The sequence below is a fragment of the Callorhinus ursinus genome, unplaced genomic scaffold, assembly GCF_003265705.2.
Source record: "Callorhinus ursinus isolate GAN/ISIS: 27379988/994484 unplaced genomic scaffold, GSC_fseal_2.0 scaffold1, whole genome shotgun sequence".
In the NCBI taxonomy this organism is placed as follows: domain Eukaryota; kingdom Metazoa; phylum Chordata; class Mammalia; order Carnivora; family Otariidae; genus Callorhinus; species Callorhinus ursinus.
Genome location: NW_027397063.1, coordinates 125,589,225 through 125,612,284, shown reverse-complemented (window position 1 = coordinate 125,612,284; position 23,060 = coordinate 125,589,225). Strand labels below are relative to the sequence as shown.

The window sequence follows — 23,060 nt, the reverse complement described above, 5'->3', positions numbered from 1 at the left end:
TCCAAATTCCTTTCTTGGCCAACTCTAACCTGGAACCACACAGGGAAAAGGATTCTGCAAAACAGTTTCTAGCTTAACCAAGGTAATGGTGGGAGATTCTGGAGGAAATGTAGTGAGTTCCATTTTGGACATGTCAACTTTGAGTTGACTGTAGTACATCCCCATGGAAATGTCCAGGAAGCAGTTGTCTTGTCTAAATTTCTTCAATATGCAAACAAATGGCTCTAGAACTCTAGTTTTAACCCATCCTGTGGTGTGAGGGTGGAATGCAGCTTTGGATTATGAGTCTAGGAGCTAAAGGTATTGGCCAGGAGGGAAGACAGTCTCAAGAAACAAAAAGACGGTTCAAACAAGGTCTATAACTCTGGCAGTGACTTGGGGCAGCGAGATGGAGTGGGCAGACCCTACAGGGCGGGTCCTGGAGAGATGGGCTGAGATACCTTACCTCTGAGTGAGAAGAGAACTGGTCTGTGCATTAAGGGTGGCCTTCTGGAATCAGTATGTTGAAAGTCCATGACTTACAAGAAAAAAACTTACTTGATAGTCCCTCCTCTTATTTTTTTTAATCCTATTACGCAGGCTCAAGACAGTATATTTAATGAATGATTCTTCTTTCCGAAATTTCAAGCACAAGTTTGTTACTTAATACAGTTGTACCCTTCCTGCTTCATAGTCCTTCAGAATCATAAAGAGAATTCTGACCAAGGTTCCAGGTGATGTAGTGAACATTCCACACAGAGAGGTCTCCCATCACATCACTGGGACCCCGCCCCCCACCACTGCCACAGCCACCACCACCATAGCCACCTCCACTACAGCCGTCACCATCACTATCCACGTTGGAGGAATGGAGGCTGGGGAAAGGCCGTAAGAGGAGGTGAAGGGAGCTAACAATTCCAAATGAGCAAGGAAATTAATAGTGCTTTCAGGTAAATTGTCTTCATTTCTATTGGATGACAAATGTAGTCAATGAACATTTTTTTAAAATTCCAGTGTAATTAACATACAGTGTTAGATTCATCTCAGGTGTACAATATAGTGATTCAACAATTTTTTTGGTACAGATTTATTTATTTATTTGAGAGACAGAGAGAGAAGGTGAGCGGGTGGAGGGGCAGAGGAAGAGGGAGAAAGAATCTCCAGCAGACTCCACAATGAGCACGGAGCCTGACATAGGGCTTGATCACGACCCCGAGATCATGACCTGAGCTGAAATCAAGAGTCGGACGCTTAACCAACTGAGGCGCCCCAGTGATTCAACGATTCTATACATTACTCAGAGCTCATCATGATAAATGTGCTCTTAATCCCCCCTTTTTTTGTTTGTATCCAAGCGTTATGAGAAAGCAAACACAATTATGAGAAACCGGAACACTCAGGGGTGGCTCAGGCTGAATACACTTGATAACCCCCACTGGGAGAGGGCTGAAAACTATTTGGTAGATTCCCTAAATCAGTAAATCAGATTCCTATGTAAATGATCCAGGCCACAGACAGACAAGTAGGATCCCATAGTGAGTCTAGGCGATGGGACACTGTGAAAGGTACCACCTATTTCCCCCATCCTCCCATCAACTTGCCCCTCTGGTAACTGTCAATTTATTCTCTATAGTGAAGAGTCTATTTTTTGATTTGTCTCTCTTTTTTTTCCCTTTGTTCATTTGTTTTGTTTCTTAAATTCCACATGAGTAAAATCATATGGTATTTGTCTTTCTCTGACTGACTTCACTTAGCCTTATACTCTCTATATCCATCTATGTTGATACAAATGGCAAGATTTCATTCTTTTCTATGGCTGAGTAATATCCCAATATATGTATAGATAGATAGATAGATAGATAGATAGATAGATAGATAGATCTCACTTTTTTTAAAGATTTTATTTATTTATTTGACAGAGATAGACACAGCAAGAGAGGGAACACAAACAGGGGGAGTGTGGGAGAGGGAGAAGCAGGCTTCCTGCTGAGCAGGGAGCCCCATGCGGGGCTTGATCCAAGGACCCTGGGATCATGACCTGAGCCGAAGGCAGACGCTTAACGGCTGAACCACCCAGGTGCCCCTATATCTCACTTCTTTATTCACTCCTCTATCAGTGGACATTTGGGCTGCTTTCATAATTTGGCTATTATAAATGATGCTGCAGGGACGCCTGGGTGGCTCAGCCGTTAAGCATCTGCCTCGGCTCAGGTCATGATCCTGGAGTCCTGGGATCGAAACCCACAATGGGCTCCCTGCTCAGCGGGAAGCCTGCTTCTCCCTCTCCCACTCCCCCTGCTTGTGTTCCTTCTCTCGCTGTGTCTCTCTCTGTCAAATAAATAAATGAAATCTTTAGGAAAAAAAAATGACGCTGTAATAAACATAGATGTGCATGGATCCCTTTGAATTACTTTAAAAAAATTGGGGGTAAATACCAGTAGTTTGATAACTGGGTCATAGAATAGTTCTATTTTTAATTTTTGAGGAACCTCCATACTGTTCTCCACAGCGGCTGCACCAGTTTGCAATCCCACCAACACTGCACAGGGGTTCCTGTTTCTCCACATCCTCGCCAACACCTGTCGTTTCTTTTGTTTTTGATTTTAGCCATTCTGACAGGTGTGAGGTGATATCTATCTCATTGTGGTTTTGATTTGCATTTCTCTGATGATGAGCATCTTTTCATGTGTCTGTTGCCCTCTGTAAGTCAATGAACAATTTTATCTACAGTGTTCTTTTTCCTCCACTTTCTTAGTTATCAAATGAAATCTTGGCTTCTTGTTAGACTATGTACACGGGGAAATGATATATTCTTCTGACTACCTTCTACAAAGGAGGGCTTCCATCCCTCTCTATACTCTTATTCTGCTATATTTTTCATGTTAGTACTTACTCCCATCTGGTATTACATGTTCACATGTTTCTTTTATGTATTGCCTTCTTATCAGAATATAAGCTTCATCACAGCCCTGTTTTGTTTACTGCTGTATCCCCAGCAAATGAAACAGTACCTAGCATATTGCAGACACTGAAGCATTTGTTGAATGAATGAATGACACATTATATTGTAAGAATAGTTCCATGTGAGAGAGAACTGTTTTATGGCTATTTCCCATATACAGAAAAATAAACTTCTGGTATGAAGGATTGGCTCTAAGTCAAATCACAGTGGTAAGGTGCCTTATGTATTGTCCCAACAGTTCATCAGGCCTCAGGAAAACTGCATCCTTTACATGAACATTACCAAATAATAGCAAATAAAAATATTTGTTATACATTTTGGCCAGAAGAGCTTAATAGCTTTGCCAGCTCTCATTTCTCCCCCTACTTCTCTGTTTGCCTGTCCATTTCCTTCAGTCGGTCCTCTTCCTCCGGCTAACTGGTCATTCCGTCAGATTTGCCTTCGACCAACTTGTTGATATCTCTCAACTGTGAGTTTTTCTAGGTCGGCTTCTCAGGTGTCATGATGCCACTCCTGGCTACATAAGGGGTTAGGTCCCTTGGCGGGCACTGTCCTGGACTTCATCTGACCTGTTTAATTCTTTGTGTGAGCACATGAATGGCTCTGCAAACTCCTCCCCTCAAAGCTTCAAGCCTTATCTATCTGTGCATCGTCAGCATATGTGTAGACAGAAGTTGTCCTGTGGTAGGTATTGAAGAAGTGAATGGGTGCTGATCATATTTGTTGATGAGACTGAAGTGTTTATCAGTGAAATTGATATAATTTTGGCACTTTCTTTTAAATATTCCAATAAAGTAATAGAATGAAATAAAAAAACAAAATGGCTGAAGACAAAGATGAAACAAGAATGGACAAATGTTGATAATGGTTGAAGCTGATGATGGGCATATGGGGGCTCATTATACTCTTCTATTTTTGTGTACTTTTACATTTTTCTGTTAATAAAAACACACAAAAATTTGTGGCTGAGGCAAAGCCAGGAAGGCCTACTAATATGCTAACAGCTTCAGAAGCATTTATGAGGTGAAATTTGTAAATAAAATTTTACAACAGGAATGAGTAGCTATATTCAATACAGTTGTGCCCTTCAGGGAATTAAATACAAATAAGGAAAACAGCAAAACATTTTAAACTTTTCAGAGCTTTGCTTGTTTAATTTTTAATCATATTGCCATATGTAAACCATATATGAACTTTGCTAAAGCCCTTTGCCAATTACATGGTACTCCATCTTATTTATCATTTTTCATAGAAAGTTTTCTTCCCTCGAAATAAGACTTTTGCATAGCATATAGAATGAAAATTCTACTGGGAAGAATCTTAAAGATTTTTGCCTATTTTCTATAGCCATAAAGTATTACTTTACTTACGCATTCATTTTTTTCAGGAGAATATTAAATAGTTTATTGATTACACATGATAATGGATGATACACAAGCTTTAATCCCATCTATAATTTTATCTGATACCATAATTCAATTTAGATATATTGCATAGGATGTGCCAACAATCATATTAATAACCAAATAAACTCCAGGACTTTCCTTGGGTGACCCTTTTAATGGTGAACTCCAAGTCACAACACATTAACTGTCAGTTCAACTACACCAAGGTTTGTGGAGACAACGGCTTCTGTGCCCAAGCAGGTTGCAAATCAATTTCGAATGGAACCTGGCATCACCCTGAAGGAATTCTAACTTCACACTGTTGGGGTAGTATTCCAAGATGGCTTCAGAGTAGACTAACTTTACATAGCACATTTAAAAAAAAGACACATTTATTCAGCGTCATGATCAGACTATTACATTTAGCAATCAACAGCATGGGTGCAAAAAAAAAAAAATCTACATTAAAACACTTTGTTGGAATGCTTTACACTTTCCACAGAACAGAAACTAAAATAACCTGTTATACAATTAGTCACAAATACAGTCCTCGAGTTTTTTGCCCATACACATGAGTATTGTCTAAAACATGTCTTCTTTGTAGCAGCTAGGCCCTGCCACCACTGTGCTTGGCTGAGTTCACAAATCTGTTGTAACCTGTAGCTTCCCTGTCACTTCTCTGGCTCTCCTCTCCTGCTAAGCTTTGTTTCCTGGCAGTAATTAAAACCTTCTGCCACTGCCCTAGCTACTGCTGCTGCTGGAACCACCATAGCCACCTTGGTTTCATGGTTTGGCAAAGTATTGGCCTCCACCACCATAGGGGCCAGAGCTTCTGCCTCCAAAATGTCCTCCTTTCATGGGTCCAAAATTTGAGGATTGATTGTTGTAATTGCCAAAATCGTTATAGCTTCCGCCACCTCCAAAGTTGCTTCCATCACTACCAAATCCGTTATAGCCATCCCCACTGCCACCATATCCACCACCACCTCGACTGCTACCAAAGCCACCTCGACCACTGAAGTTCCCTCCACGACCAAAGTTGTCATTCCCACCAAAACCACCTCCACGACCACCACCAAAGTTTCCAGAACCACTTCGACCTCTTTGGCTGGATGAAGCACTAGCCATCTCTTGCTTAGAGAGGGGCTTTCCTTACTTCACAGTTGTGGCCATTCACAGTATGGTATTTTTGAATGACAATCTTGTCTACAGAGTCATGGTCAGCAAATGTTACAAAAGCAAAACCTCTCTTTTTGCCACTGCCTCAGTCTGTCATCTTGATCACTTCAATTTTCCCATACTGTTCAAAATAATCTCTTAGATGATGTTCTTCAGTGTCTTCTTTAATGCCACCAACACAAATCTTTTTCACAGTTAAGTGGGCACCAGGTCTTTGAGAATCTTCTCTTGAGACAGCTCTCTTTAGTTCCACAACTCTTCCATCCACCTTGTGTGGCCTTGCGTTCATGGCTGCATCCACCTCCTCCACAGTGGCATACGTGACAAACCCAAAGCCTCTGGAGCGCTTGGCGTTTGGATGTCTCATTACCACACAGTGCGTAGGCGTTCCCCATTGCTCAGAATGGCTCCTCAGACTCTCATCGGTTGTTTCAAAGCTCAAACCTCCGATGAAGAGCTTCCGCAGCTGTTCAGGCTCTTTGGGAGACTCTGACTTAGACATGACGGCGGTGGGAGGGGAGACTTTAACGATGCTTACTCTGAGGCGTCCACGGGCAGAAAGGAGCCGCATTCATTTTTTTTTAAAGATTTTTTATTTTACTATTTATTTGACAGAAAGAGACACAGCAAGAGAGGGAATACAAAGGGGGACTGGGAGATGGAGAAGCAGGCTCCCCGCTGAGCAGGGAGCCCGATGCGGGGCTCATCCTAGGACCCTAGGATCATGACCTGAGCCGAAGGCAGACGTTTAACGACTGAGCCACCCAGGGGCCCCTATGCTTTCATTTTTAATTTACACACGTTTCTCAAAATTGTGTTCCATTTTTTCAAGTCTTTATTTAGTTATCTCTACACCCAACGTGGGGCTTGAACTCACGACAGCCAGGCGCCCCTAAATTGTGTTTTATTTTATATGTCCCGTTTATTATTATTTGTTAAACTGAGTAACAATTGTAGCAAAGCAATGATATATACAATTTACTACAACATATTAATAAATACATATAACACAATTCTGAAACACTCAGATTCAGGTACTGCTATTAAAAAAATCCTCACCCAGGGCACCTGGCTGGCTCAGTCGGTAGAGCATGCAACTCTTGATCTCAGGGTTCTAAGTTCAACTCCCATATTGGGTATAAAGATTGCTTAAGAAAAAAATCCTTTCCCATTAATTTACTGATTTTTTTCCTTAAATTAGTTTTATATAGAATACATTGTCCCCTAAACGTTACAATTTCATGTCTTCATGTGATATGTTTCCATTTGGTACAGTTCTAAGTGTCCTTTTTGCTTAGGGTAGAAGGAGCCGGCACTTTTTGAATGTCCCCTTTTGCCAACTGCCTCACCATTTATCTCATTTGATGCTATAAATAATCCTACTCATTTACAGATAAGAAAGCAGATGTTCAGAGAAGCTTAATAACTTGGCTAACGCCATATAATTTGTAAGTGGAGACAGATTTTTTTTTTGAAGACAGTTTTTTTTTTAAATCCAAACTCTACATTGTTCATAGTATATTGTTTTGTCTTTCCATATTCAAACTTGCAATATGAGGCCATGACTTAGTATTGAGTAATAATGGCAGATTCTAGGATGGTATGCAAAATGTGACTCTTATTTACATTTCAGAAAAGATGACATATATATTTTATATGTAAATATATTTATGTAAGTAATGTTAATACTATTAATATATTATTATATAATTATTATATGTAACATAATAATACATTACATTAATGATATACTTATAATATATTAATACATAATGTATATAATAATTATAATGTATTTATATATAATAACAAATATAACTTACATGACGTTGAGTTGAAGTTAACAACGTGTCACATGTCATAAGCATTTAAAGCTACTAACTTTGATTTTTTAGGTTTTAGAGTTTTTTTAAAGATTTTTATTTATTTTAGAGAGAGAGAGCACACAAGCAGTGGAAGGGGCAGAGAGGGAGTGAGAGGGAGAGAATCTCAAGCAGACACGGTGCTGAGTGCAGAGCCTCATGCAGGGCTCAGTCCCACCGTCCTAAGATGATGACCAAAGCCAGAACCAAGAATTAGATGCTTAACTGACTGAGCCACTCAGGTGCCCCTCCTATTCATTTTCCTGTGAACCCTTTAAGTAGAAAAAAACAAAAGTATTTTCAGCAACATAAAATGGAGTACAAAAATAATTATGCTCAAATTTTAAATCAAATACCTAGGTCTCAAGCATGTACCTTCACATGCCTGGGATACAATCTTGTGCTGATTTCTGAGTATTTGCTCTTAGATTTCTAGTTGACTTTGTAGAGACTTTGCCTAATTTTATTCAGGCATCCACAGTTCAGTCACCAACTTTTTGAGTACTTCTGTGTGTTTTTTTGGGGGAATGATAGAAAGATGCATCAGGATATTCAATGGTAGGCTCACATAGAATCGTGAGGAACTAAAGCAAATTGCAAAGACAAGGGTCTGCTTGAAAGGACTTTCACTGTGTTGGGGCACATGGGTGGCTCAGTGGGTTAAGTGCCTGACTCTCCACTTCAGCTCAGGGCTCAGGTCATAATCTCTGAGTTGAGAGATCAAGCCCGGAATTGGGCTCTGTGCTCAGTGGGAGTCTGCTTGAAGATTCTCTCCCTATGCCTCCGCCAGGTGTTCACTCTCTCACTTTTTATGAATAAATAATAAATAAATGTTAAAGAAAAAAAAGACTTTCAGGGTGTCATTCCTGTCATGTCATTATATTTTGTCTTGTTTGCAGAGTGTTTTGGAAATTAAGGGAATGGAATGTGAGAAAATCAACATTTGATTCAGTGAAAGAAATCCCACTTTCCTTGAGAAGAAGGTATTTTAGAAGGATGAAAAAGAACAGACCATCAAGAGGCTCTGAAGACCATGAAGAGCAGCATGATCAAATGATCACATTTCCCTGTTCCATATGCAAGCATGAAATTGATCTACCTGAAATTTTCCTCCATAAAAAGCTGCACGTGGCTCTGGCCACCCTGGGGTTTCAATGGATGGGTGGAAAGAAACCCGCGCTCCCACTGATTTCCATCCAGAGACAGTTTATAATCACTAAACTATTGTCATTTTCTATATTCACTGAAAAAATCCTACAGAGCATTAATAATGCTTTTGAGCTACTTTGGCAGAAACAAATCCCAGCATACTATAAGATTATTGATAACATTCACAGGAGTTCCATATATTCTCAAACAATCTGTCATGTATTGATTAAGGGTGTGGCCGTTTGTGAAGATAGAAATTCTACATGGAAAGCTGACATGAATGATAAATTCACTGTGGTGAATAACTTTGGCAATAAACCTGATGTGTGTTTTTTGGGTTTGTTCGATGGACATCATGGTGCCTCAGCGGCAGACTTGACATCAATGGAACTTCCAGTTTTACTTCTCCATCAACTTTCCAGATTTGATCCTTCCTACCAAATGACTCCTGAAGAGCAAAACGTAATCAAATCCTTTCACACAGTATTTAGGGAGGAATACATAGCTATAGAAGAACTTTTTTCCTCCATAAAGAGAAAGACAAGAACGGTGAAATGTGAGTATGAGAACATACACAAAGCGTTTGCAAAAGCATTTTGGAGAATGGATAGACTTTTACGTCTCGGAAGGAATGAAGTATCCAGGGTTCGATGGAGTGGCTGTTCTGCAGTTACTTGTATATTGGAAGGCAATATTAAAAAACCCTATGCTAACAAGAATTGGAAAATCAATAAGGGTGATGACTTGGCAAAGAGTTTCCCTTCCCAGATGATGCCACAAATAATGTCTGGAGTACTCCATATTGCAAACACTGGTATGTACATGGAGTGGTACACATTACACACCTTACATTTATTTTTTATTCCTGGCAGCAAAACTTCTTTTGCTTCCAGAGCTATTTAGTGGCCTATGATTTAGTGACTTATTAATGCCTTGAAATTCCATTGACTAATTTAAGAAATGACCAACAATCACAGTTTAGATGCAGATTGCAGGCACAAAAATAATTGAAATTTTTTTCCCAAGAAGGAACATATATGTAATAATTTGACAGAAACATTAAATTTTCTAAATGGGGTAGCAATACAGCCATAAATAAAGGCAAAGCAAACATATTACATTTGCTTAGATCTGAATGAAACAAAAAACATTTCCCATACCTCCCTTTTCCGGGAGAATGGAAAGTTCTTCAAGGATTGTTACAAGTCTGGTTGTTTAAACTGGTCAGTCACTCTGATAATGCATTTGCGATAGGTCACTTGTGCTCACTGGCCAAGTAGCATCAATTTAATTTTAGAGAAAACAATAGTTTGTGCCTCAAGTTTATAAGCATATATTCTCTTCTCCAAACATTTGGCTGTATTTTTAAAACTGTATTTCAAGAAGCAATCCTTTCAGTGCTAAAGGTCTACCTTAGGAGGTTGCCAAAATGGAAAGCCTATACATAAAACATTTTTAGCAAAGTTAAGCTGAGTTCCATGACATGCTTCATTAGGTTTCCACTACCCCTTTCATCAACAGAGTTATTATTATTATTTTTAAGTGAACCCTACCCCCAGTGTGGGGCTTAAACTCACAACCCTGAGATCAAGAATCTCATGGTTTACCGACTGAGCTAGTAAGGTGCCCCTGTATAGAGTTGTTACTATTATTACTTTTTAAGATTTTATTTATTTATTTGAGCGAGAGAGCAAGAGAGAGCATGCGCAGGGTGAAGGACAGAGGGAGAAGCAGACTCTCTGCTGATCAAGGAGCCCTATGTGGGACTGGATCCCAGGACCCCGGGATCATGACCTGAGCCGAAGGCAGATGCTTAACTGATTGAGCCACCCAGGCGCCCCTAGAGTTATAATTAATAATAGTGTCCATTTATTGAATATTGAATATAGCCTAATTTTTCATTTAGTCTTATGAGAACCCTGATATCAAAAGATATCCTCTAAGTATTGTTTTTTTTAATGTGTTTGGCATATAACATTGTGCAAGTTTAAAGTATGTTAATATGATACATTCATATATAGTAATATGATTGCTGTTTGGGTGATAATTAGCATTTCTATCATGTTACATAATTATCATTTCTTTTTGGTGGTTGAAACAATTAAATTCTAGTCTCAACAAGTTTGATGACTATAATACAGTATTGCTCTCTATATTCCCTATACGGTGCATTAGATCTCTAGGACTTATTTACTACTTGCTGCAAGTTTGGACCCTTAAACACCTGTTCTATCTCCCACCACCCCTCTCGTATCTAGGTGTTGTTACCCCATTTTTCCAGATAAGAAAAGGGAAGCTCAGAGAGGTGAGATAATTTGTTCAAGGTCTCGGAGGTAATAGGAATTGGAGCTGGGAATCAAGCTCACGATGTCATGCTGCATCTGAAGGGAATTGTTTCCACAACCTGAGGAGGCTGGCCCTCAGCGAGTGGGACGATGTGTCTGAGATGGCTCCAAACAAAAACCAGATAATCAAAGACAACTACAATGTCAAGGCCCCTGGGTATCAGCCTGTTTCTGATCTAGCTCTAGTTCTTTTTTTAATTTTTTTTTTTAAGATTTTATTTATGTATTTGATAGAGAGAGACACAGCGAGAGAGGGAACACAAGCAGGGGGAGTGGGAGAGGGAGAAGCAGGCTTCCCGTCGAGCAGGGAGCCCGATGCGGGGCTCGATCCCAGGACTCTGGGATCATGACCTGAGCCGAAGGCAGACGCTTAACGACTGAGCCACCCATGCGCCCCTCTAGCTTTGGTTCTGAGCCCAAGATGAGTACTCCAGATTAAGCAATATAAAGAAGTCAAGTCCAATGCCAGTTTCCTCAGCATTTTTGTCACTTCTCAGGCTTTATGCTGAGGTTCCAGATGGCTTCAGAGCCGGTCTATATTATGCATAGTTTTCAGATTTCACACCACTCTGGGAACTGACCCATATTCTTGGACGTGGGACATCCATTAGAAAATGTCATTACAGCTCTTCCGCCGCCATTTTAAATCCAGCTCCATACAACGCTCCGCTGCCCCTGCCGCCGCGACCCGGACTGCGCGCCAGCACCCCACGGCCGACAACTCCGCCACCATGGAGGACATGAACGGGTACAGCAACAGAGAGGAATTTGCAGAGGGATCCAAGATCAACGCGAGCAAGAATCAGCAGGATGACGGTAAAATGTTTATTGGGGGCTTGAGCTGGGATACAAGCAAGAAAGATCTGACTGAATATTTGTCTCGATTTGGGGAAGTTGTAGACTGTACAATAAAAACAGATCCAGTGACTGGAAGATCAAGAGGATTTGGATTTGTGCTTTTCAGAGATGCTGCTAGTGTTGATAAGGTTTTGGAACTGAAAGAACACAAATTGGATGGCAAATTGACAGACCCCAAAAGGGCCAAAGCTTTAAAAGGGAAAGAACCCCCCAAAAAGGTTTTTGTGGGTGGATTGAGCCCAGATACTTCTGAAGAACAAATTAAAGAATATTTTGGAGCCTTTGGAGAGATTGAAAATATTGAACTTCCCATGGATACAAAAACAAATGAAAGAAGAGAATTTTGTTTTATTACATATACAGACGAAGAGCCAGTAAAGAAATTGTTAGAAAGCAGATATCAAATTGGTTCTGGGAAGTGTGAAATCAAAGTTGCACAACCCAAAGAGGTATACAGGCAGCAACAGCAACAACAAAAAGGAGGAAGAGGTGCTGCAGCTGGTGGACGAGGTGGTACTAGGGGTCGTGGACGAGGTCAGGGCCAAAACTGGAACCAAGGATTTAATAACTCCTATGATCAAGGATATGGAAATTACAATAGTGCCTATGGTGGTGATCAAAACTATAGTGGCTATGGCGGCTATGATTATACTGGGTATAACTGTGGGAACTATGGATATGGACAGCGATATGCAGACTACAGTGGGCAACAGAGCGCTTACGGCGAGGCGTCTGGAGGGGGTGGCAATCACCAAAACAATTACCAGCCATACTAACGGAGGATGTTGGAGAAGACCGGAGGAGATTGCTAAAGTTAACCCATCTTGCAGGACGACATTGAAGACTGGTCTCCTGTTGATCTGAGATGATTATTTTGTAAAAGACTTTCTAGTGTACAAGACACAACTGTCCAACTGTATATAGCCGCCAATTAGTTTTCTTTGTTTTTACTTTTGTCTTTTGCTATCTGTGTTATGACTCGATGTGGATTTGTGTTTATACAAATTTTATTTGTATGATTCCATGTTAAACTTCAAATAAATGCTTCCTTATGTGATTGTTAAAAAGAAAAAGAAAAAAAAGAAAATGTCATTACACATCAGGGTTCTTGTAAAATTAAAGGAAGAATTATGAGACAGTGAATAACTAGACACTATCATTAAATGTCTAATTTCCTATGATTCACTACTTCCAGGATCACTGCTGTTTGGCTGGTTCTAATCTCCAGGTCAAATATTTGTTGGATCGAATTTTCAGGCTTACATAATTGTGTTAAACTGTTTTCATTTAGGCATCCTTCATTTTAATAGAAACAAATATGTAGGGAAAAATTCCAACTTGTGAAAAGGAGGTCGTGATTGATGATACAAGAGGGGCACCTGGGTGGCTCAGTCGTTAAGCGTCTGCCTTCGGCTCAGGTCATGATCCCAGGGTCCTGGGATCGAGCCCCGCATCGGGCTCCCTGCTCAGCGGGAAGCCTGCCTCTCCCTCTCCCACTCCCCCTGCTTGTGTTCCCTCTCTTGCTGTGTCTCTCTCTGTCAAATAAGTAAATAAAATCTTAAAAAAAAAAAAGAGTGCTCCTGAAAGTGATTTAGTTGGGTTACAAAAACTAAATTTTCACAGAAATTTATCAAGAGCATGTGTTGTATTTTATAAAACAAGACCTATAATTATAGCAAGGGAATTTATTTTTCCTGTATTTCCTGTACAAATTTATTTAAATTTGTAAAATACCAGTGTCATCACAACTTGGGAATTAAACAAAACAAAACAAAAACCTCACTATATAAGGAAACAGGAGTGCAATAATGAAACCATTGAATAAATGTTGTATTTGTGCATGTGGAAAAAAAATTTCAATTTTTTTCAATTTTCAAAAAATTCTTGATTTTTTATTCTTAGCACTTCCCATTTATATTGCACTTTAAAATTTCTCTTGGTGCTCTCCTATTTTGCTTCAATTAATCTTCACAGAATTAAAATACTAACAAATGTATTTATACAGAATACATAATTACACTTTTTCCCTAACATCAAATAAACCACAAATTTTACATTTCTAATTAACCACACAAGTTCCTTATAAACATAAGGGATTCTTATTTGATCCTTGTTTTCCCCAGTGCTTTTATTTTTAATAGCTTTATTGAGATCACAAAGCACAAAATTCACCCATGTAAAGTGTACAGTCACAGATGTGTGCAACCATTCCCACAGTCAATTCTAGAACATTTTCGTCCTCTTAAAAAGAAACCCGGTACCCTTCGGCAATCAGCTCTCTAACCTGCCATTTCTCCAGGTCCAAGCAACCACTAATCTACATTCTGTCTCTATACATTTCCCTATTCTGGGCACTTACGATAAATGTAATTGTAGAACTTGGGTTCCTTTGTGACTGTCTTCTTTCCCTTTGCATGTTCATCCATGCTGTAACATGCATTAGTACTTCTTTCCTTTTTGTTGCTGAATAATATTTCACTGTATAGTTATGTCACATGTTGTTTATCCATTTATTCAGTTGAAAAACATTTGAGTTGTTTCTAATTTGTGGCTATTATGAATAATGCAGGCATGGACATTGTACATAAGTTTTGTGTGGACATGTTTTCACTCCCTTTGGTATATACCCAGGAGTGAAATTGCTGGGTCCTAAGGTAATTCTGCACTTTAACCATTTGAGGAACTGCCAAACTATTTTCCAAAGTGGCTGTACCATTTCACTATCCTGCCAGTAATGTATGAGTTTTAATTTTTACACATTATCCCAACGCTGTCTTTCTGACTCTAGCCACCTTAATGGGTATGAAGTGCTATTGATTTGCAATTTTCTGTTGACTCATGATGTTGACTACCTCTTTATGTGCTTATTAGTCATTTGATTATCTTCCTTTGAGAAATGTCTACTCAAATCTTTTGTCCATTTTTTTTAATTGGGTTACTTATCTATTGAGTGGCAAGGTTCTTTTTTATATTCTGGACACAAGTCCCTTATCAGATGTATGATTAGAAAATATTTTAATTCCATGGGTTGTTTTTTTTTTTCCTCTTCCTTGTTATCTTCTGAAGCAAAAATAATTTTGATGAAATCCAATTTCTCAACTTTGTTGTTCTGATGCTTGTAGTTTTGGTGTCAAATCTATGAGACCATTGCCTAATCCAAGGCCACAGAAACTTACACCAGTGTTTTGTTCTAAGATGTATAGTTTTATCTCTTACTTTCAGGTCTATTATCCATTTTGAATTAATTCTGTATGTGTCATGGGGTCGGGGCCCAACTTCATTCTTTTCTATGTGGATACACAGTTGTATATTATCTCTTTTACTACCTTCTTTGGAATTGATTTCTTTATTCCTATCTATCTCCTTTCTTAGGTTGTTAGCTATAACTCTTCGTTATATTGTTTTTTAGTTTATAGTATACATCTTTAACTTCTCACAGTCTACCTTCAAATGATATTATACCATTTTACATATAGAATAAAATCCTTTCAACAGCATAATTTTATTTCTTCCCTCTCAGACTTTATACTATTTTGTTCATATGTATATATATAAACTTGTCTCTTTTTATACAGATATACCTAGGAGGTATTGCGAGTTTGGTTCCAGACCACCACAACAGAGCAAATATTGCAATAAAGCAAGTCAAATGAATTTTTTTTTGTTTCCCAGTGCCTGTATGTTATGATCACACTATATTGTAGTCCATTAAGTGTGCAATACGGTATGTCTAAAAAGCCCAGTGTGCATACCTTTATTGCTAAAAAATGATCATCATCATCTGAGGTCTCCATAGTGAGTTGTTACCTTTTTGCTGGTGGAGGGTCTTGCCTTGACGTTGATGAGTGCTGGCCGATCAGGGTGATGGTTGCTAAGGTTTTGGGTAGCTATGGCAATTGCTTAAAATAAGACAACAAAGTTTGCCACATCCATTGGTTTTCCTTTCATGAATGATTTCCCTGTAGCTTGTGATGCTGTTTGTTAATATTTTACCCACAGTAGAACTTCTTTCAAAATTAGAGTCAGTCCTCTCAAACCCTGCTGCTGCTTTATCAACTGAGTTTATGTGATAATGTAAATCCTTTGTCATTATTTCAATGATCTTGGCAGATCTGCACCAGGACTAGATTAGATTCCATCTCAAGAGACCACTTTCTTTGCTCATCCATAAGAAGCGACTCCTCATCTGTTTAGTTTTTTTTTTTTTTAAAGATTTTATTTATTTATTTGAGAGAGAGAGAATGAGAGACAGAGAGCATGAGAGGGGGGAGGGTCAGAGGGAGAAGCAGACTCCCCGCCGAGCAGGGAGCCTGATGCAGGACTCGATCCCAGGACTCCAGGATCATGACCTGAGCCGAAGGCAGTCGCTTAACCAACTGAGCCACCCAGGCGCCCTCATCTGTTTAGTTTTATCATGAGATTGCAGCAATCCAGTCACAGCTTCGGGCTCCACTTCTAATTCTAGGTCTCTTGCTATTCCCACCTCATCTGCTGTGACTTACTGTACTGGTCTTGAACCTCTCTAAGTCATCCATGAAGGTTGGAATCAACTTCCAAACTCCTGTTGATGTTGATATTTGACCTCTGCTCATGAATCATTAATGTTCTTAATGGCATCTAGAATGGTGAATCCCTTCTAGAAGGTTTGAACTTACTCTGCCCAGATCCATCAGAGGAATAATTATCTATGGTAGCTATAACCCCATAAAAGTATTTAAGTAATGACTTGAAAGTCAAAATGGCTCCTTGACCCATGGGCTGCAGAATGGATGTTGTGTTAGCAGGCATGAAAATATCAATCAGAGCTCTTGGGTGACCAGTTGCCTTGTCAGTGGGCAGTAATGGACATTGTACAAGACCTATAATTATAGCAAGGGAATTTATTTTTCCTGTATTTTTCTGTATTTCCTGTACAAATTTATTTAAATTTGTAAAATACCAGAGTCATCACAATTGCTTTGAATCTTTTTCTTTTTTTTTCCCCTGAGCAGTTCATCTCAATAGTAGGCTTAAAATATTCAATAAACTGAATACATGTACCGGCATCCAGGCTTTGTTGTTGCTTTTGTAGAGCATAAGCAGAGTAGATTTCTTAAGACAATTCTTAAGGGCCCTAGGATTTCTGGAATGGTAAATGGGCATTGGTAAATGAGTGGTTTAGTGTATCTATTCCAGTATCTTTATGTCTAGATTATACATATTTGGTTTTTTTAAAAATATTTTATTTTAGAGAGAGGGCGCTCACAAGAAGAGTGGGAGGAGGGGGCAGAGGAGGAGGGTGAGGGAGAGGGAGAATCTCAAGCAGACTCTATGCTGAGTGTGGAGCCTGATGTGGGGCCCGATCTCACCACCCTGAGATCATGAGTTAACCAAGAGTCTGAGCCACCCAGGCACCCCAGTGCATATTTGTTCTTAATAATTCCTTTTAATGAGGCCCCAGAAACTACTTTTGTACTAGTGATGCAAGCTTATATAATTGGTGAGCTTCATTCTTTTTTTTTTTTTTTAAAGATTTTATTTATTTATTTGACAGAGAGAGAGACAGTGAGAGCAGGAACACAAGCAGGGGGAGTGGGAGAGGGAGAAGCAGGCTTCCTGCGGAGCAAGGAGCCCGATGTGGGACTCGATCCCAGGACCCTGAGATCATGACCTGAGCCGAAGGCAGACGCTTAACGACTGAGCCACCCAGGCGCCCTGGTGAGCTTCATTCTTATGTGTTAAAATGTGGATATCCTTACCTTGAGGTCGTGAGGATTAAAGGAATCACCTGGTAACCTTGAGAAGGATGGGGGCTTGAGGTGGTCAACAATTAAGGAATTGTGAATAGTAGAAAAGTATTGGGTAAAGCTATGACTGGTCTCTGGATCTAGAATGAGCTCATCGGACAGAAAACTAGGTCACTAGGAAACAAAACTAGTTGCTGGTAATTATTTCCAGCCCCATCCTTTTTCTTTAAAACCTAATTCAGGTCCTGGGATGGAGTCCTGCACTGGGGGGGGGGGAGGGTTCCTTGCTCAGCGGGGAGCCTGCTTCTCCCTCTGCCTGCTGTTCCCCCTGCTTGTTCTGACAAATAAATAAAATCTTTAAAATTCCAGAATCACCTTATTTTATGCAGGAAAGAAACCATATTCTTAACAGACACTGACATTTTATATGCTTTACCTTCCCTCTCTCCCTTTTTTGGGGTAAGTTGGTGGTGAACTCATATATACAAACCTGATTCTGAAAATACATTCAACAAATATTTGACCGATAGTTGAGACTAGTGTGTAAAGTATTTTTAGGCTCCAGATGTACAATGGTGAATTTGAGTTTCATGCTCATACAGCCTACAAAATGAACAAAGGGATCTTTTGAATAATTGATGAAAACTAGCTCCCCATCAGCAAGGCTCTCATACTGATCATCAGTAGGAAGAGTCATAAACCTGGTGTCCATGCATACAAATTCAGCCTTTTCTGCCAAAATTAGAGTCTTGCAAAAAAACTGGATATAGGTTGTTTCCCTGACCTCACTTACATACATTTCATTATGCTTCCAATTTAGGTATACCCTCACTGATGTTTGAATTTCCCGTTTGTTCATGCTCCTTTTCAATTGCTTTTTCTTTTCCCCAGTAACTATTTCATTTCCCAAGCTTCAAGTTATTGCTCCTTACTTCTTTAAGCCTATAAATCTATTTCATGAGAATTTTTTTTTTATAAATATGTCTGAAATCAAACATTTATAGCTTCATCTCAATCTTTTTTGGACTGCCTCTCTTCTGGTTTCTCCTTCATGGGACCCAAAGGGGGGGGAAAAAAAAACTTTATCAAGTTTCAACTTTAAATTACTTTTTTTTTTTTATTAAGATTTTTCATTTAGGGGCACCTGGGTGGCTCAGTCGCTAAGTGTCTGCCTTTGGCTCAGGTCATGATCCCAGGGTCCTGGGATTGAGCCCCACATCGGGCTCTCTGCTCCATGGGAAGCCTGCTTCTCCCTCTCCTCCCCCCTCCCCATGCTTGTGTTCCCTCTCTCGCTGTGTCTGTCAAATAAATAAAATCTTTACAAAAAAAAAGATTTTTCATTTATTTATTTGACAGAGAGAGACAGAGAGCACAAGCTGGGGGAGCAACAGAGGGAGGGGAGAAGCAGACTCCCCGCTGAGCAGGGAGCCCGATGTGGGGCTCGATCCCAGGACCCTGGGATAATGACTGAGCTACCCAGGCGCCCCTAAATTACCTTCTTAAATCTTCACAATAACCTTGACATTGCAGGTGGAAAACTAACTCAGGGAAATAAAGTGACTAAATGAAGGTCACATAAAGTTGGAATTAAAGCCCAAACAAGTGTGTCAGATTCCGAAGTGTTTCCACTTCCCCATGCTACTTCTTTCAAACCAAGCTTTTTATTTCTGGTCACTCCTCATCCTATATGTTTCTCTTCCATCACATATAATTTTTCTTCCTTTTTCCTCCACTTTTTAATAAATTTTCCTGTTATCTTCAATAGTGAGTGGCTTTATCTGAAAAAAAATCTTGATCTTGCCCATTCAGATCTAGAATTCCCTTGTGATTCTAAGGTCACTCCAAAGTTTACAGGAGTACTTTTCATTTTCACAAGTTGAAGATAATCCAGCAATTAATTGCAGGAGGCAGTTGCATCGTTGCTCTCTGTATAAGAACACTTTGCCTGACTATACACGCCATCTTGAAAAAGCTTGAGTATCATTTCAAAGCAGTTTTTCTAATCCTCATATACTTAATGTCCCTCTTGCAGTAACCCTGTTCCACTTTTGTTCTGATAACATTTTCTGAAGAGCACAATCTCTCCAAACTGCTGAAGCTGGTAACTTTGTCTAGGAATTTGAAATATTTATGCCCAGATTCACAGAAACTTTTGGATAAGGGTCTTCACATCAGCTCACTGCCTATTCTCATTCCCTCTACAGAGATGGTACAGGAACCTTTCTTTAAAGCCAATCTTTAAATTGTCATGACCTGTTCCTCTCCCCTTTCAGTTCCCGAGACACTTGGACATTAACAGTGTCATTTAAATCTTCCTCCAATTTCCCATCTTCCTTGGGAAGATGTTCATTATTTTTGTTCATTATTCTATCCTAGCTTTCAGCTTAATGTAGTCAACTGCTTTCAACAACCCCATTTGCAGCTGACAGCATATGTAACCTAGACTCAGGCAAAAAAAAAAATTACTAAACTTTGCACATACAATTTTTCTTCTTGTTTGTTCCAATAGTACTCTTTCAAGGCCTGAATCTTACTTATCCTCTATTTCCTGGGCTATGCGTGAATAGTTGAGATACAGTAGGCACCTCTCCTTCACTTTTTTCTTCATGCACCATTCACGTAGGAAAGGATGTGAATTATTCAGAAGGTACTGTTTCCCTTTACATTAGGATAAACTAACTCAACTCAAAGTCAGACAGCAAGTAAATGGTAGAGTGAAAAGTGCAATGAGGATTTAATGTCCCCTCTTCTAGAAAGTTCTACTGTGGTGAGCCCAAGGGATGTTCACAATAGTAAAATAAGCCAAAATGGCATTTCCTACTATCTAGTAGTGCAATTGTAGGGGCGGGGGGGGGGAAGGCAAATAGTGCATACGGTTATGCTTGGCAATTTCTGCAGAGGTAACTAAAATAAAAATACCAGTTTACCACCTTTCCATTATAACAACATAATTGTATTGAATTATTTTCAAATCACACAACAGAGGAACAATACTTTTTCTTTTTGTTGAGTGGGCTTTGAAATGCCACATGCAAATAAAACATTTCGGAAGTCAGTGGATTTGACTATTCTGAGCTAAATAACGCCCCTTGTGTTTTCAGAGCTATGGTTGCACTATTTCTGTGTATGTACATACATAAAAGAAACTTTCTAGTTTAAAAGAGGTATTGAATCATATGTCCTCCTAATAGAACATTCGATTTACCCAGGTGACATGTTCATTACCAATCCATGCTGCTTTGCTGGTACAGTAATAATTTACAACTCAGCAAAAGTCAAGAATTATTTTACCGATTTGCCTTCTGCAGAGTTTAAGTGACGAGAAGAAAAGACAAGTTAATACAAAATATTAATAACCAAACCAGAGAGAAGTAAAAGGGGTCATGTAGTTTTAAGGACTATCACTTACCCAGTTCTCTGGTTTTAAAAACATTTTCCACATTCATCATCTTTAGAATTCTCATTATGTAAATGAGCCAATAGGCTCAGCCTATGCCTGACACTGATGTTTCACCAACTTAAGCTCTTTGGGTCCAACCATACTAGTTGTGTAAACTTTAGCCTTCTGAAATCTCAAATTTCTTTACCTCAAACACAGGATTAAAATTGAACCCCTGTAGCAACAAAAGTCAGATTCCAGGCCTGGCACAATGCTTGAAACCAGATAGTCTAATGTAAATTTTGCATGATCCCAGGAATTTTAATTCTCAAAGGTACTTACTATTCAAACATCATTAACCCCATCTCAGAATAATTTATATACCCTCTTATAAATGATGACTCCGTATCAAGAAAAACTTGCTTATGCTTAAATATACAATCATGTTCCCAAAAACTTGGGGAAAATTGCTTTCCTAATAAACTAAAACTCTGTGAATCCTTTTTTAATAAACCAAAGAAAAGTTGTGGTAGTACAACCATCCCTCAATCTGTTCAGATTATGTTTAGATTTTAAGATTTCAATGAAGCACACATCACAGGTTCATCTGAACCATGAATAAACTACAATCAACTTTTAAGACTTCAGTTTTCAAAGGGTTTAATGTTGTCTAGCTATTATCCATGTAATACATTAATAATACATGTTTTTTCTTTACAGGGCTAATTGATTTAATTTCTTTTTAATCACACAACATGAAACTAGTAAGACTGACATTAACAGTGGCATTCTAATTTTCTTCATTGCCCACACCTATATAGATGTGTTTAAGGTTTTAAGTTTTACCAGGTACAAAACTATCAACTCCACTTTTTTAAAAAAATCAATTCTTGTGTTTTTAATTAAAAAGGCATTTATTTAAACATTTTAAAAATGTCTGCCCTATGGAATATATGTTGGTCGTAAAAAAATTCAACTCTTGGCTCTATAAAATATTCAGAAGCTGATTCATAAAAAAAAATCGATGGTTATTTTGTATCTGTAGTTTTAGTTATTTTAATATTAAGTGCATTACTTTAAACACTGAGTTACTTAAAAATGAGGGATAAACTGGCCTCCCAGTTTCAAATCTTAATTACCATAAGTTGCCCAGTAATATCAGTATTTCACAAATGTAAAAAATATTTTAAAATGGCCTATTTATGCACTGAAACACAGAATAGAGTTAAGAGCATACTTTATAATACAACTGGTGGTTAAATATCTAAGATCAATTTTTTCTAATAATCTTCTAGGTAACGTACAAGCAGTCTTATGCAGAAACGGAAAAGGCTTTTGCATAACAAAAGAACACACTACACGAAACATAACCGAAAGACGACGGCTACTTCAGAACGGAGCAGTGATTAGTTCAAATGAACCATACGGGCTCCTAGAAGGGCAAATAAAAACCACACGAGGACTTGGATTTCATGGAAATCTCAAACTGAAAAGATCTATTATCCCAGCACCTCAAACTATCTCGGTCCCTATAGATGACTTATGCCAATTCCTTATCTTAGCTACTAATGGACTCTGGGAAGTTTTGGATACAAAGGAAGTCACTGCACTAGCAATGACAATGTTTCAAGTGTATAAAGAAACCTACTATTCTAACACACAAAATGAATCTTTACCATCCAAAGAGCCTTTCCTAATCTATGAACCAAGCAATTCTATATCAGAAAGTAATATCCGTGTATTGTTTCAGTATAAATCTGAATCTACAGAATGTGTGTCAACTATAAATTCAAAAGAAAATTTGTTTGATTCAACATGTTTTAACCCTAAAAATGCACGAACATTTCCACCAGAAATGACTAATCATGATCTTTACAGTGAGAAAGAAACTAATGGACCAACCAGTGTAGATGATGTGTCCAAAAATTCAAGGGAAAAAGAATCACGCACTAAAAATTTCTATGAAGGTGTAGCCAAATATATTAGCCGTGAACTTGTAAGGGCTGCTTTAGTGGCTGGCTCCAGAGACAACATTACAGTCATGGTAATACTTCTCAAGGGAAGTGAGTATCAGTTTCTGACTGACAAAAGATAAAGTTTTGATTATCCAGAGTACAAAAATGTAAAGACAATTCTTCAAAGAACCAGATATTAGGATAATACATCAATACCATGCAAATAATTTTTAAGAATGTATTAAACTATAAAAGCGTATTTTAGGTTACATAATACCATT

General features: G+C 38.7%; 1 protein-coding gene and 2 pseudogenes across 1 annotated transcript; 2 read left to right on the top strand and 1 right to left on the bottom strand.

Moving 5' to 3' along the window:
- The first annotated feature begins 754 nt into the window (after positions 1 to 754).
- On the top strand, positions 755 to 22,919 carry PP2D1 (protein phosphatase 2C like domain containing 1). Its single transcript, XM_025882863.2, has 3 exons — positions 755 to 929; positions 8,267 to 9,330; positions 22,120 to 22,919. Exons 1-3 carry the CDS (start codon positions 901 to 903, stop codon positions 22,917 to 22,919), a joined length of 1,893 nt encoding a protein of 630 aa, XP_025738648.1. The 5' UTR covers positions 755 to 900.
- LOC141374125 (heterogeneous nuclear ribonucleoprotein A1-like) lies at positions 4,384 to 6,048 on the bottom strand (annotated as a pseudogene).
- On the top strand, positions 11,391 to 12,495 carry LOC141374128 (heterogeneous nuclear ribonucleoprotein D-like pseudogene; annotated as a pseudogene).
- Positions 22,920 to 23,060: the final 141 nt, after the last annotated feature.

Coding starts and splice junctions, on each gene's coding strand:
- PP2D1 (XM_025882863.2), top strand. CDS start 901: ATGAGCAAGGAAATTAATAGTGCTTTCAG. Junction 930..8,266: donor GAAATTAATAGTGCTTTCAG/GTAAATTGTCTT, acceptor TCTTGTTTGCAG/AGTGTTTTGGAAATTAAGGG. Junction 9,331..22,119: donor ACTCCATATTGCAAACACTG/GTATGTACATGG, acceptor ATAATCTTCTAG/GTAACGTACAAGCAGTCTTA.